Source organism: Panthera onca, chromosome D1 (genome assembly GCF_046562875.1).
Source record: "Panthera onca isolate mPanOnc1 chromosome D1, mPanOnc1 haplotype 2, whole genome shotgun sequence".
In the NCBI taxonomy this organism is placed as follows: Eukaryota; Metazoa; Chordata; class Mammalia; order Carnivora; family Felidae; genus Panthera; species Panthera onca.
The window spans coordinates 39,775,436-39,790,938 of NC_138348.1; the positions used below are offsets into that span (position 1 = coordinate 39,775,436).

The 15,503-nt window shown below is 47.0% G+C and overlaps 1 protein-coding gene across 10 annotated transcripts in view; it reads right to left on the reverse strand.

Annotated features, from left to right (window-relative positions):
- NAV2 (neuron navigator 2) overlaps positions 1 to 15,503 on the reverse strand; it is a 732,958-nt gene that overhangs the window by 268,531 nt on the left and 448,924 nt on the right. For all 10 annotated transcript variants that reach the window (XR_013550161.2, XM_078433316.2, XM_078433314.2 and 7 more), the window contains exon 2: positions 856 to 973. Coding sequence is in view for 8 of the 10 variants with exons in the window: in XM_078433316.2 (XP_078289442.2) it covers positions 856 to 973 (118 nt within the window). In the remaining 2 variants the exon portion in view is untranslated. The remainder of the gene's footprint in view (positions 1 to 855; positions 974 to 15,503) is intronic.

The window sequence follows — 15,503 nt, forward strand, 5'->3', positions numbered from 1 at the left end:
AAGTCATCAGCCAAGGCCAGCTTGCCTATGTTTTTAGGTACAATCTCCACAGATGTGAGCAGGGCTACAACCATTAAAGGCCACTTTTCTCACACTGGAACGATAAGCAACTCTTCCAAAACAACACGTGCCCAAGGGGCTGGGGCTTCTGTCCTTATGCCTTTTCCCTGGGCATGAGGCAGCCACAGAAGCTGCCAGCGACAACAATCAGCCTAATGTCATCTAATTGACCTCCTGCCTCCTGAGTCTGAGCTCTCAAGCAGCGATGCAGGGGGCACTTCCCTTAAGTCTTAAGGCTTGAGGCAGAGCTGCGCCCAGCCTGTGCCTGCCTTCCCAGGGAGAGCCCTGTCTCCCAAGCATGTGGCCCCAGCTCCCTTCCCCCAGTATTAAAACCAAAACCAAGCTTCTGCAAAATTCAATCCTTTGATTTCTCAGTCCCAATTAAAGTTGGCAGGACTAAACCAGTCGAGTAGTGCATTTTTTTGTTTTTGGTATTTACCAAATATTTGGAAATATTTATTTCCAACATAACCCATTAAAAAAAAAATGCCATCAGAGGGGGGAATGGAGAGCCAGACAGATCAGGGGCAAGAAAGGGACAGAGAGCCCTCCCCAAACCACCAGCACTTCCCTCCAGCCCTTCTCAGAGCATCAAGAGGGTCCTCTTATTGGAAAAAGCAAGCTGGCACCCACGACCCCCAAGCACAAAACAGAATCGAATAAATGGTCAACCCACGTGGCAGAAACACTGTATTCTCCTGAGATTTCAGTGTGCCATGCCCCTTGCCCAGCTCAACAACCCCTTCTAGGTCTCCACCGTAACTCCTCAATCCCCGACGTAAAACCCACTCTTACCCACAACCTGGATAATCTGAGCCAGGAGGACGCCGTCTGTCACATCTTGCTGGAGGTCCTTGATGAGACGTTTGTGGCCCGACTTGGCTAAATAATGATTGGCCCAGTCCGTGTAGATCTGCAAAAACAAAAACAAAAACCAAAGAGGCAACTTTAGGAACCCGCTCAGATCCTATCCCGTGTCAGAGGCAGCTGCTGGGGCCTGCGCAGCAGCCAGGGTCCCACCAGCTCACTACCCTGGGCCAGCCGGTGCCATTAACATGCAGAGCCTCGTGCTGAGGGCCATTCAACTACCCATAGCCGGGCTTTCGCCTATTGAGAGCTCTGCCATCAAGAGGCAGGGAAAAGCTAAAGAAAGCTTCAAAGCATGCAAAGGCCTGAATGGGATGGGGACACAGAACTCAACAGTCTGCTCCAGACGGCTTTGAGAGGCAGTGCCTCTAAAGGCAAGAGAAGCCTCCCCCGCCCCACCGCCATCACCCCCCTTCCTCCCGCCCCTGCCCATCTTTTTCTCTTTATTGAGAAAACGTATGGGGAGGTTACCACCCAACAGGCATCTTTTAATGGGCCATTTCAGGGTAAGGAGGGCTATTGAGTTAGCAGAGCTCTCAGGAGCCTGGGTCCCTTGTAAAGAAGCCAAGTACACAAACACAGAGCCCCTCAATTACTCGTGTGTGAGTGGCGTTATTTACGGCCTCACGATCGCCTCGAATGTAATCGGTTTCATTTAAAAGCCCAGCATCATTTTCACTGTTGGGATTCTGTGACTAAGAATTTTAAAAACCCAGCAAATTCTGACATATTTAAACACAGCACTGGTGCACACAGCATCCTGAAAGGCAGAGGCTAGGTCACCCGTGGGATCAGGAAAGCAGACCCCCTTCGGGGACATACAGACCCCCTCTGGGGACATACAGACCTACTCCTGTCACAGAACTGTCACTACAAGAGAATCTTTTCTTGCAGAACAGCACAAGAAAACTCACCTGAGATCTTTCTCCCTAACTGGAAAAAAAAAAAAAAAAAAAAAAAGGCCAAAAAACAAAATTAGACACCTTGTCAATTTTGAGTGCTAGGTTCCACAGATTTGTGAGTCTACGGAGGGACATGTAGGCCCTATACATCGGCACCCTTTCTTCTCCCCTACGGGGATACGAACAAATGACTGCTCAAAAGAGAATACCGTACCCCTGCTGGTCCATCTATTAGTAACAAGTTCACATACTAACTCCCATGACGTCTCCACCCAAACGGAGGTGATCACTGCATCTCCAGCAGGCCTGCTCGGAGATCTTGTGTGTGACTTCTAGAGCAGGGGGAGCCCTCCCCTCACCCTGGCTCTCCTCCATTCTATTCTTCCAATGGGCCCAGAGTAATCTCAAGCAATGGGGCACTGCCCCTTGAGGCTCATAAAATGGGGACAACAAGGCCAGGGCCTGGACTCGCAGAGTGGGACCCGTTAGGGAGCCTCATTCTAAAACGGGGCAAGGCAGAGAAGCACTTCCTACTTCATCAAGAGCAGGGGACAGACACCCCCTGGCTATTCCCACCCCCAACCTCAGAGCTGGGTCTTCCACCACAGAGACCCACGAGCTGAAGACGTACACCGCAGGATGATTCTGTGTCCTACCTAGGTCCAAGGCATCTAATTCTTAAATCCATGTTACTTTCCTGCCCTAGGATTCTCAAGTTGTCAGAGATCAAAAGCCTAATAAAGCAAGATCATCTTCGATTCTGTGATCACCAAGAAAGCAAAGGACATGGGGAGCCATCTTGGTCATTTTACGGCCAGTCCTAAATGCCAATGATTATTAGATTGTTAAGAGGGAGAGAAAAAACATGAGAAGGAAAAGAGGCAGACCCGGGTTCAAGTCCCAGTTCTGGAGGTTCCATGGGGTAGGGATTTGCATCGCTTTTGTCCAGTGATGTGTCCAAGGTGCTTACAGCATTAGCACATAGTTCTCAATATGTGTCTGCGAAGAATGGATGAAGGACCTCAGGCAAGCTCTTTAAACTCAATGAAGCTAGTTTTTCTTAGCCATGAAATGGGATCAACACCATCTACTTGTCAGCTATTATGAGGACTGAGTGATAAAACATTTTTTTTTTTTTTTTAAAAAAAGGCATTTATGCACAGGAGGTTAATAAATGACCTATAGTGCCTACTGTATACCAGGCACCAGTATAAACAGTTTGCACATATTAATTCATTTAATACTTATTCTAGGAGGTGGATACCATTGTTAGGTCTATTTTTTTTTTTTTTTTTTCCAGAGAAATGTGAAACGTAGAGAGGTAAACTAACTTGTCCGAGGTAACAAGTGGCAGAGTCAGGATTTGAACCCAGGCTGACTGGCTCTGTAATCCCTTAGACATTCAACAATGCTGCTTCTCTGAATACAAATACAAATGTTATTCCTAGCTTTTACCTCCTCCATGACACCCTCCTACGGACTCTAGGCTCATTCCCCTATTCAGTTATGTTCCGGCTGAAAGAATTGAACAATAAATAAACAAAAACCCAAAGCCTAGTTCTATCCCTTGCTGTCTGAATGCCCTGGGGCAAGTTACTCAACTTGTCTGAGCTTCAGTTTACTCAGCTGTAAGATGGGCTACTTCAGAAAGCAGTTACGAAGACTTTTACATCTAAAGGGCATAGCATCTGCCACATGCTAAGTGTTCAGTAAATAAAGTATTTAGAAATGTGGCTACCAGCATTATGAAATGGGCCAGGGCAAAATCAGCCCAGCCTCTCCCCTGAACCTCCAGGACACAGACGACTCAGGGACTCCTTCTCCTTCTCCCTCACAAGGTAGAATTTCAGGAGTGAACCATCCACCATCTGGAATCACAAACTATGATGGACTGAAAGAAAAGGAGGTCAGAGATTGACCAGGCTGGTTCCTAGAGCCAAGCTCCCTTCCCCAGCTAGGAGATGCACCCAAGATGCCCTCAAGCCCTACAGGGATCCCACAAGCTACGTTCGAAGGACTGTGGAAACATTCCAAGGCTTAAAGCCATCCACCCCAAGGTCATCAGCTGAGGGGAGAAGGGGTCATGGACAAGGATACTGCTGAGTGGGAGGTGATGCTGGTACCCTTTTGCTCATTCTCTTCCTGGAAGTTAAAGGTACTTTAAAATAGATCTACTCTCCAAAACCAGTCTTCTGCGTGTCCACACAATCCAGCAAGAAACCAAGGTTAAGCAAACTTCTTTCAACAAGTGTATGTGTGTACGTACACACACACACACACACACACACACACACACACACACACACACTCTCACCTTGGAGCCATGGTGGGGCCATGTGGGTATCTGGTATACCAAGAAGAACTTCTACAGTGGTCAGAAATGGCTCTGCCGAAGAAGTGAGCTTCTCTACCCAAAACTATGTAAAAGAAGAGCCTTTCTTTCACTTTACCTACCACACACCACTGCAACTTTGTCTTCCCGGGGCACAGCTCTAAACCTATCTCCTGCTCAAAAAAAAAAACCTCCTCAACCGCTCCCCACTTCCCACTGAATTCAAGTCTGGCTTTTCACACTGCTATTCAAGGCAGTCTGATCCACCCACTCTATCCCAGACCGCGCTCAACCCTTGCGGGGGAGGCGGTGTATGTGGAAGTTAAGAGGATAGGCTTTGGAAATGACCAAGTACAGCTGGCCCTCAGCCCCGGGCAAATGAATTTCCATTAACCTTTCTGTATCTCAGTTTTACCCTCCATAAAATGGGGATTATACCTAAGGTATTGTAAAACAGCTGGCAAACAGTGACCCAGGCCAAACCCAGCTGACCATCTGTTTTTTTGTAAACAAAGCTCTATTTGGAACACGGCCACACTCACTTGTCATCTTTGGATGCTTTCATGCCACAGTGGCACAGTTGAACAGCTGTGACAGAGAACTTTTGGCCCGTAAAGCCTTAAATATTTACTCTCCAGCTCTTTACAGAAAAGATTTGCCAGTGTTACAGGGACCGAATGAGAGACCACGCCCACCATACCAAGTGCTCAGTGGTCATGATTACCATCACCTTCAGGAAAACTTGACCCCACAATTCCCCATCTCTGAATTCATGCCATCCTATCTGCCTGAGTACCTCCACCAGGGTCACCTGGCAAGGCTCAATTTCTAGGTCAGTCCCTCCAGGAAGTCACTCTGGATTTCCCGGCTGCATCCTGAGCTACACACGATGCAGAGACTGTAGATAACATGGACGTCGGTGCCATCTTCCCACCTTCACCACCAGATGTGGGCAGAGACCATGTCCTACCCATCTTTGCTGCTCAGCAGTGCCTCCCTAGGTGCAGGCCCACAGCAGGGGGCCGTATGTGGTTGCCAAGTTGAGCTGAACACAGAGAAAGAGGGCAAATCTCCGGGAAACCAATTACATTTGAGATAAATAATGTAAGTCCTCAGCAAATCCTCAAACCAGGATTTCACAGCTCTTTATTGATTCAAACAGGAAGGGACAGAGAAAATAAATCATGCTGTGGCTCAAGCTCATTAATCAGGACCCATCCAATAAGAGTCATTAATTACCCGGAGTTTCCCCTCCCCTCCTTTCTCCCCAGCTCTCAACTTTTTAAAGAAGTCACAAGCAAACACCTAGATTCATTGTAAGAACCCATTTTTAGGGGCCAGGCTAAGCATAGACATTATTCAGCCCCATCTCCCTCACTTGCTCTTTCAGTAGCACGTGCGTGGAGTACCATTCTTTCAAGGGGCACCCTTGGAAAATGAACTCACAACATCCCTAGTCATCGGACTCCATCGGCTTTGGCAACTCACAAAAATTGCAGCGATGCGTGTTTCAAAGATTTTAAGCCAGGGCTAGAGCACGCAGAGCTTCCTGTCCAAGCCTCAGCGTCCCAGAATCAGCTGTTCCAGAGCAACGCGGATGGAGAGCTCCACGGGTGTAAAGACTTGGGGGCTGCGGATGCTGCTACCCCGAGCGATCCTCGTTCTCCGAGCTTCCAGTGGCAATGGAGAAAAAAAGGACCTCGTGGTAGGAAAGAGCGCAACCACCATTCCCACCTCCACCTCCAAATCAGATCATTCTAGAACAAAGCTCCAGAATAACTCTGTACTAGTACCTGAGGAGTCTTTCTCACTCGGTCCTTCATCTCACCAGCTGCCTCTTCCCCCACCCCCTCCTAACAGGAGAATCAGTACTCCAGAAGCACTCAGCGAGGGAGAGAAGCTGCTGTCAGAAGCTGGAAGAGATAAAAGGGGGAAAGCAGGCAATGACAGCTGAAGAGCGAATTCGTTTTGACTCACTTATTACCCCTGACAGAATTTCAAGGAGCGCGTCATTTGTTTGCTTATAAGCAATCATTCCGTATCCACATCATTCCGTATCACAGAGGCAGAAATCAAAGCAGGAAAATTTTGACAGATCAATTGAAGTCAAAAACCTGATTATTAGTTGTAACAAGAAAACCGATAATAATTGCACTGCGTTCAATCAGTGGGGATAATGTTGCTAAATTTATACGGCAATTAGCCCTCAGTGAAGGGGCGGGGGTAGCACTCTGCGAAACCCAAGAACAATCCCACTGAGGAACTGCACTAAAAGTTGGGGCCATTTACAACTCAGCTAGAAATCCCCAGACCAATATGCCGGACAGCCCGATGGATCCAGAAGGCAGTGGGCAGGAGGACAGCCATTCCAGGAGGGAGACAACAGAACCAAGCTTTCAGAAGGAAGTGCCAAGGCAGAGATTAAAGTCAACCAGTCATGTAGCATCAGAGGTGGTTTCCAGTCAAGCAGGTGCAAAGGAAATGCTGCTGTCTGGCTACAGTTCAGTGGAGGTCTGGCTCCAGACTTTGGCCACGTCATCAACCCAGTATTTCCATGACTAGGCAGTATGTGATTAAATGGCTTAGTTCTGACGGTTTCTGAAGTAGAAGAACGATATTGCAACAACATCTAGAGCACTCACCTAGTGCCTGAATACCACAAAGAATAACTATTCAATGACTAACAGTTTCAAGAAAATCAAAACGTACCATCTGTTATCAAGGGCAAAGCTGGAAACACATTGACTGCTGCGTCTCCAGCATCTAGCAAGGACCATGGCACCTACCCCACAGGTGCAGCCACATGTCCACAGGACCTTTAACTGCATGGGATGGGTGAGGGGCGTCGGAGTAGCTGCTGACCTTTTCCCCCACACCCCCCCTCTCAATATAGACCTCTGCCTTGTTTAAAACCACTGCCTCGAGGGGTGCCAGGGTGGCTGAGTCGGTTAAGCACCCGATTTTGGATTTCGGCTCAGGTCATGATCTCATGGTTCATGGGACAGTGCTGAGAGCACGGAGCCTGCTTGGGATTCTCTCTCTCCCTCTCTCTCTGCCCCTCCCCGGCTCAGGCTCACATGCTCTCTAAAGAGGTAAAAATTTAAAATAAATAAATAAAACCACTGCCTCAAAACAAACACTCCGGTGAAATGGTATCCCTACACACTGGAGAAAGAGGTGGCACACAGAGGAATCAACCTCTTTGTTCAAGATCACACGGCACAGGAGAGGCTGGGCTGGACCAGTGGCCCCGCCCCCTGGTTTCTCAAGAGAAGAATCCAGTTCTGTTCTGCGTCCCCAGTGCTCACAACATGCCCACCCTGAAGGGCAAGGACTCTCCTTCCATCCCCATCTCGGCCATCTGATGCATTACTCAGGTCGTTTGTGGTCTTTCCATCAACCACAGTCATCACGAGGGCAGGGTGTCTACACAAGGGCAGTCTCAGGAGCTGGCATGGACCAGGGCGGAGGTCTGGCTCTGCGTCTTACCAGCTGGGTGGCCTTGGTGAGTCACGGCCCTACTGAGCATCTGCGTCCCTCACTTGTGTGGCAGTGATACACAGGGTTGCTTTATGGACTAAAGAAGAGCATGTATGTAAGTGGTTAACACAATGTCTGGCACACAGTATTAAGTAAGTGGGGGTTACTGACATTCAAATCAATAAACCCTTGACTAAGTTAGGGGGAATAAATCATTCTAGATTGCTCAGAGTTGATCCTTCTGAGAGCCATACCTATTTGGAAATCTTTCCCAAATGGATTATCATGATCCCTGCTTCTTAAATTAACCTAATTTTACTTTTTTCTTGATGGCCCACAGACATTAGCATAGGTAACAGCGTTTTGATGCACACACAGATGCCCTTAGGGCCTGCTGAGCCCTCCTTAAAGAACCCATAGTCCTTTAAAATTGGGTACAAAGTTAACGTTCAAGCAAGAACTCTGAAGAGACTTCTCCAGCAACGAAGATATGAAAGCAGAGGATTCTGTGGCACACCTTTCGGCTGCCCCAAGGTTCAATAGGGAAGGCTTTTGGTCAGTCTCCAGTCAGGTCAGAGTGCGAGAAAGCTGGGCTCCAAGAGCACTGAGTGAGACATTGACTGGGTTCTAGATCCCTTACCTGGGCACATGCAGAATAGTACTGTCCACTGTCAACCTACATTTTCTAACATGCACTTATATATACCAAGGAATAGACCTCTTTCTCTGGAGCCAGAAGATAGGAGCATTGGAAGGGAGGACCCCACTGCCGGATTTCATTACTCTGGGTTTCCATCTTGCTCCACATTCTGGCACCATCCTTCCTCCTACTTGACCTCCGAGTATCAAATCAATATAAACCACTTCGAGCCACATGCACGCCTTGACGCCAACAGTCTGAGCACGACCTGTGCCAGGTTCTGCTCTTGCTGTGGTCTTGTGTAGGACAGCAACGCCCATCGGCCAGATGCCTGCGATGAATGGAGTAAAAGAACGCCTTCTAGAGTCAGACCACTTTAGTTCCGACCATGCCTCGACCACTTCCCGGCAGACTTATCCTGGGCAAGTTACTTCAACTATCCAAGCCTAAGTGTCCTCATTTGTAAAATGAGTCAACCACCTATTCAGTTTATTCTGAGATTGAGCGGAGATCACCCAACAATGCCTGGCACATAGTAGGTAGGTTAGCTAGGATTCTAATTACCATGAAGATGATGACCTACAAGGTGAACACCCTGCAAACAATGGACTCCTTTAGTGCCCCGCTCACTTGTGAGGAAGATACTATTTGCCCCATTCTACAGATGAGAAAGTTGAGGCTCAGAGCTGAAAGGACTCTCCCAAGATCACAAGAAATGTATGCAGGGTTTAAAGGCAGTGACTGGCTCTCGGAAACTTTCCACTGCTACTGAGAGGCCCACCCAAGGAATCACCATCCACAGAAGGTCAACTGTCACGGCAGTGTGGGAAAAGCAACAAGGGAGGAAGGCTTATTGCATAATAGCCACAGTGTCACCCTCTCCTGCCGCTGGGAACAGAGCTGGCCGCTTGTCACTCAGGACTAACAGATCTAAGAGTGGAACGGACACTTTCCCATGTCACCAAAGCGCAAGGCCGACATGATTCACAGCAGCATCACTATAGTAAAACCTGAAATGCCAACATAACACGAGTTACCATGGTCGGGCTGCCCCTGAATCGGGAAATGCTCAGGAGTCAGGTGCTCCAGCTCTTCCAGTCTGAAGCAGGGCAAGGCTGGCCTAGGACCCTGTGCAGATCTAGGGGCCATGCCTGGAAATAGCCCCACAGCCGTACAATGATGGCATTGTCTGTCAGGAGCAATGACAAGCCACAGGTGGGTGTGCACAGCAGCTTCAGAGGTTTTGAAACGGTCTTTAAAAAAATAAATACACCAGGCTGGTGAACTCTCCAGGATGAGTACATAGGTTCCTGCTTATCCCACACCATGGAGTAATGCCTGGGATCCCCTCTCTTGCTGCTGTCGTCCTGGAACAGGAGGTGCACCGCACCGTACCTCACAGGAGAGGTGGGACTCTCCCTTCTTTTCCCCACTTGCTCACGACTACCTGCTGCGAGGGGTGTGTGCTTCTGTGGAGGGCCTACTGTGTGTCACGTGTCTTATACCTGTGCTCTCATCTATAGGCTCTCCCCACAGGAGTGCCAGCTCCCAGAGGACAGGAATTCTTAGCTGTTTTATTCATTGCATTTTCCCCAAACATCTGGTAGAATGCCCAGCGTGTATTAGGTGCTCACTAAATACCTGTTGTATAAATGAATGATCACCTCCATATTATATACTGGAAAACAGAAGCTCTAAAAGGTTAAGACATGTGCCCAGGGTCACACAGCTAATAAAAGGGGATCCTCCACTTGACCCAGAAAGCCTTGCCCCACAGCCACCACCTCTCACAACAACAAAATGTGGATCCAAGTCTCCCTTGGGCCTGCCTAAAAGCCAAATAAGGCCACCCAAGGATCAAGACTGGAATGCTTACTGGTTGCTTGAGAACAAAATCAGGGCCCCCTCTGCAGGACTTCCTTCCCACCCCCTCCAACCTTAGGCACAGGATTGGAACAACATTCAACCACGAGATCTGGTGGCTCTGAGAGAGCCAGGTGTCCTAGCCCACTCGAAATGTCGGGAGTATTTTTTCTCCCTTCCTAGGTTCATTAGTTACTGAATACACATGCCCTCCTTCCCAGGGCTTCCTCCGTGGCTGTGATGGAAATCAGGCCCTTCCCAGAAGCTGAGGCAGCCGCTGCAAACACTCTGTTGACAGCAACCATCTCAAAACTCAAGAGCTTTTCAGGGATGCCTGGCAGGGCAGCCACACCTGAGGGGCTGACAACCACCTGAGCTAGTATTCGGGCACTCTCCAGTCTGCTCATCAATGTGCCTTTTATGTATTAGCCTCCATCTGGCTTCCAAAAAGCCACAGTCCCCTCATCTGCAGACCACAGGTGAGGGGATACCAGCAATTGTGCTTCTTGGCCACTCCATCCAGCCCAAAGGCCTCAGCTCAGCTAGACAGGCACAGCACCCCCAGGACTTTGGGCCCCACCAGGCCCAACCAAGACCTTGGAGTCCCGCGTGACCTCTGACAGGCTGCTTGACCTCTCAAGTCGGTTTCCTCTTCGCAGGATTGTTGAATCGACAGTGACTGGATATCACAGCTCAAGAACCCTACATGTGTTTGGACACAGAGCACACCAGGGCCTTTTCACCACGGGCAAACGACCTCTCTCTGGGCCTCAGCTTCCACTCCTGGAAAATGGGCTATCCATCTGTTATCATGAGGACTACGGTGTCCATCATGAGAACGGAAATAACGTTTCCAAGATGCTTAGCACAGCCTCTGGCACGCAGGTGGTACCTTCAGATGTCCGTTTCCTTTCCTGCCTCGTCTCCAGGTCCCCGACTACCAACCCCTCTGGCCCACCACTCACAGCACAGGCTCCGTGCCATGCCAACCTTCAGTCGCCGCTGGAGGGGGGGCGGTTTCTGGTCTGGCGTGTCCTCCCTCATCCCCTCCACTCAGCAGGATGGCCCCTTTTCCTAGACACCAAACCCGACTGCAGGCTTCTCTCCCTTTTTCTGAGATCCTGGGGTCCTCACGCTTCAAACATCCTGTGTGCTGGCTCCCCAAAACCTACGCTCTTGCCCACGTGGTCTTCTCTGCCAGCGGTGCCATCACTACCCCACTGCCTGGCAAATGTCTACTCGGTCTCCTAAAACCCGGGCCAAGGGTCAAGCCCTCTAAAGCCCTTCCCAGCCCACTTGCTCACGCTCATCAGAGTTACTGGTTCCTTCTTCTTGGATCCAAAAGCACTTTGCACGTGTTTATCATGGCTGTTATACCTATTCACCTTTCTCCAGTGAGGAGCTTCCCCGGAATAGAGCACAAGTGTTGTAACATCTTTGAAACATTGGCGCCATGCCGGACTCACTGCAGGGGCTTAATCAACAAGCACGCGCTGACTTCCTGGAGGGTAAATGGATGGGTTAATGGAAGCAAAATGAAGGAACAGACTGGTTAATGTTCAGATGGGTGGACATATGGATGGGTGGGTACGAGAAAAGATAGGTGAATGATTAAATGGGGAGAGAAGTAGACAGATGGATAGATAGAATGGGTGAGTAAATCTGTTCCTTTTCATTGCCTAGATTAGAAAGTCAATGAAATCAGGATGGTGTTTCACCTATCTTTCAGACCAGTCAGTGCACAAGGCCTAGAACAGGAACTGGTAGGTAACGTTTTGCTGAGACCATTTCCAGGAGCATAGTAGCAGGACCCTCTTGACAGCGGGCATTTAAAAGCTATGTAACGAGATACATACACACACAAAACATACAATGGTCTACTAGAGTGGGCTCATACTGGGTCAGGAGAGTCGATAAGTTTTATGAACCTTTGTGAGCTGGTTGTTAAAAAGTCATTATTTATAATGGCTCGAATTCCTCAGAAAGATAAATTAGAAAAACACCATCAAAAAGAATAAAACACTTAGGAATAAATTTAACCACCAAGGTGAAAAGCCAGGTGTATTGAAAGCTATAAAACATTAATAAAATTGAAAAAGACACACATGGAAAGATAGCCCATGTTCATGGATTGGAAAAACACTGTTGAGATGTTCATACTACCCAAATCAATATACACATTCAATGCAATTGCTATTAAAATTCCAGTGACATTTTCCACAGAAATAGAACAATCCTAAAGCGTGTATGGAACCACACAAGACCCTGAATAGCCAAAGCAATCTTAAGAACAAAACTGAAGGCATCACATGGTCTGATTTCAAACTATATTACAATGCTAGAGTAATCCGAACGGTTTTTATTGGCATAAAAACAGACATTTGACAGCCACATGCAGAAAGAATGAAACCGGACCACTGTCATGCTATACACAAAAAGTGCCTCAAAATGGATTAAAGACTTGAATGTAAGACCTGAAACCATAAAAGTCCTGGGGGACAGGAGAAACAGGAGGTAAGCTCCTTGCCATAGGTCTTGGCAACAATTCATTGAATCGGACACCGAAAGCAAAGACAAAACAAACAAATGCAGACTCACAGATAACAGAGAACGGGCTGGTGGTTGCCAGAGGTGAGGGAAAAGGGGGTAAACAGTTGAAGGAGAATCAAATACAAATGTCCTCTTAAAAAAGTCATGAGCTCACGTACAGCATGAGGAACACAATGAATAGTACGGTATTAACTTTGTATGGTGTCGGGTAACTAGCCTTACTGTGGTGATCATCTTGCAGTGTATACAAATACTGAATTCCTATGTTGTACATCTGAAACTAACAGCGTATGTGACTTACACCCCAATAATTAACAACAAACAAGCAGGGCTACATGAAACTAAAAGGCTCCTGCACAACAAAGAGAATCATCAACAAAGGAAGGCAACCTACTGAAGGGGAGAAGATATTTACAAATCCTATAGCTCATAAGGGGCTAATATCCAGGATCTATTAAGACCTTCTAAAATCCAATCACAAAAAACCGAATGTGACTGAAAAACCAGAAAGGTCTCAACAGGCACTTTTCCGAGAACGACCTACAGGTGGCCAACAGGTGGTGGCAAAGATGCTTATCAGTAACCATCAGGGGAATGCAAATCAAAACTTCAAGGAGAGACCACCTCACACCTGTCAGAAGAGCTTTTTCCAAAGCACAAGGAAGGGGGGGGGGGGGAAGCTCTCCTTCACTGCTGGTGGCAATGTCACGTCCTGCAGCCACTACAGAAAGCAGTGTGGAGGTTCCTCCAAAAATTAAGACTAAAAATACCAGATGATCCAGCAACTCCACTTCTGGGCATCTACCCGGACAAAACACACGGACTTGAAATGATACATTCACCCCATATGCACTGCAGCATTATTTACAGTAACAAAGGTATGGAAATGAGCCACCACAGACAAATGGATAAAGCAATCGTGATACATCTATAGGAGTATTATTCAGCAGCAAAAAGGAATGAAATCTTGTCATTTGTTTCAACACAGATACACCCCGAGGTCATTTATGGGAAGTAAAAGAAGTCAGAGAAAGACAAACACCGGATCATCTCTCCTGTATGTGGAATCTTAAAAAACAAGCTCATGGATAAAAAGAACAGATTGGTGGTTGCCAGTGGAGCAGGGGGGGGGGGGGGGCGGGGAAGGGGTGGGAGGAGAGAAATGGGTGAACTGGTTCTAAATAAAGTGTCTAATATTTTATTCTTTAATTCAAAGACTGGGTTTTCATCTTTGGGCAGTTTTTTGCTTGTCCAACTTTGCATTACCAAATTGATCTAAAATTATTCAAAATATTCTCTGAAGGGATTAACATGATCTCTGCGATTAGATATTGCTGGTCCCTCTCCAGTGTTTTTCTGGAGGGATTCTGAATCCCCAAAGGCCACTTCATCCACGATTACGATTACAGAACCAGTGACAAAAGAACCTGTGGTGATCTGAGACACCCCTGAATTTATAGTGGAAAAAAAGCCCATTGAAATGGAATTATTTTTATATTACCCCCAACCCTAAATATATGGCACTGCATTTTCCTAAAAATAAGGCCATAACTTAAAAAAAAACAAATACATGAAGCAAAAATGTCGTTCTTGTGGATCCTCAAGCTTAACTTAGAAAAGTGAACAGTCTGCAGGGACCTGGCGGGGGCTCAGTCGATGGAGCGTTTGACTCTTGATTTCAGGCTCAGGTCATGATCCCCGGGTTGTGGGATCAAGCCCCGCGTTGGGCTCCACACTCAGCATGGAGCCTGCTTGAGATTCTCTTTCTCCCTCTGCCCCTCTCCCCTGCTCATGTTCTCCCTCTCTAAAATAAAAATAAAAAAAATTAATAAAAACTGAACAGTCTGAAAAATATTTAAAATTGTCTCATTAAAATTCCTTTTCCAATCTTATTGAGATTTAATTGACATACCACAACCTGAATATACTGATAGTGTACAATTTGATGAGTTCTGACCCATGAAATCATCCCTACAATCAAGATAACAAAGTTTCTCCCAGCCCCAGGAACTTCCTTGCAACACTTTATTTTTTTGTTTTCAATATATGAAATTTATTGTCAGATTGGTTTCCATACAACACCCAGTGCTCATCCCAAAAGGTGCCCTCCTCAATACCCATCACCCACCCTCCCCTCCCTCCCACCCCCCATCAACCCTCAGTTTGTTCTCAGTTTTTAACAGTCTCTTATGCTTTGGCTCTCTCCCACTCTAACCTCTTTTTTTTCTTCCCCTCCCCCATGGGTTTCTGTTAAGTTTCTCAGGATACCTTGCAACACTTTAGAGTCTATCCCTCAGCTCTACTAAGGTTGCAAAGCTAACACAGATCTGCTTTATGTCATTACAGGTTCATTTGGCCTTTCTAGAACTGTATAAACAGTTTAATTTACATACAGTATAATTTTTGAAAAACTATATAAAACAATTAAATTCCATAAAGGTGGTACTACTCAAAACTCCTTGTTTCCTACTTTATGACATTTGACTATTGTTTAGGCTCTTCGGGTTATTTACATCTCTTAGATCTGTGTGAAGCAAACAGAGCACATCTCTTCCCAACCCTGTGCAGAGTGGTCATTTTGGTAAAGTCAGCCTTGATAGAAGGAGTTACCACGGAAAACATCAAGTGCTATTCATCAGGATTTTTTTTTCCTTGGAAAACTGATTGTTAAATGCCACTAGGATACAAAAGGTGAAATGGGAAAAAATTATGTCACTTATTCCCACCCCCACCTTCCCCAAGGAGGTTTCTTTGTTATGCAGAAGAAGGAGCCAGGGGATGCAAATGTAGGGGAGTGGAGACGGAGATT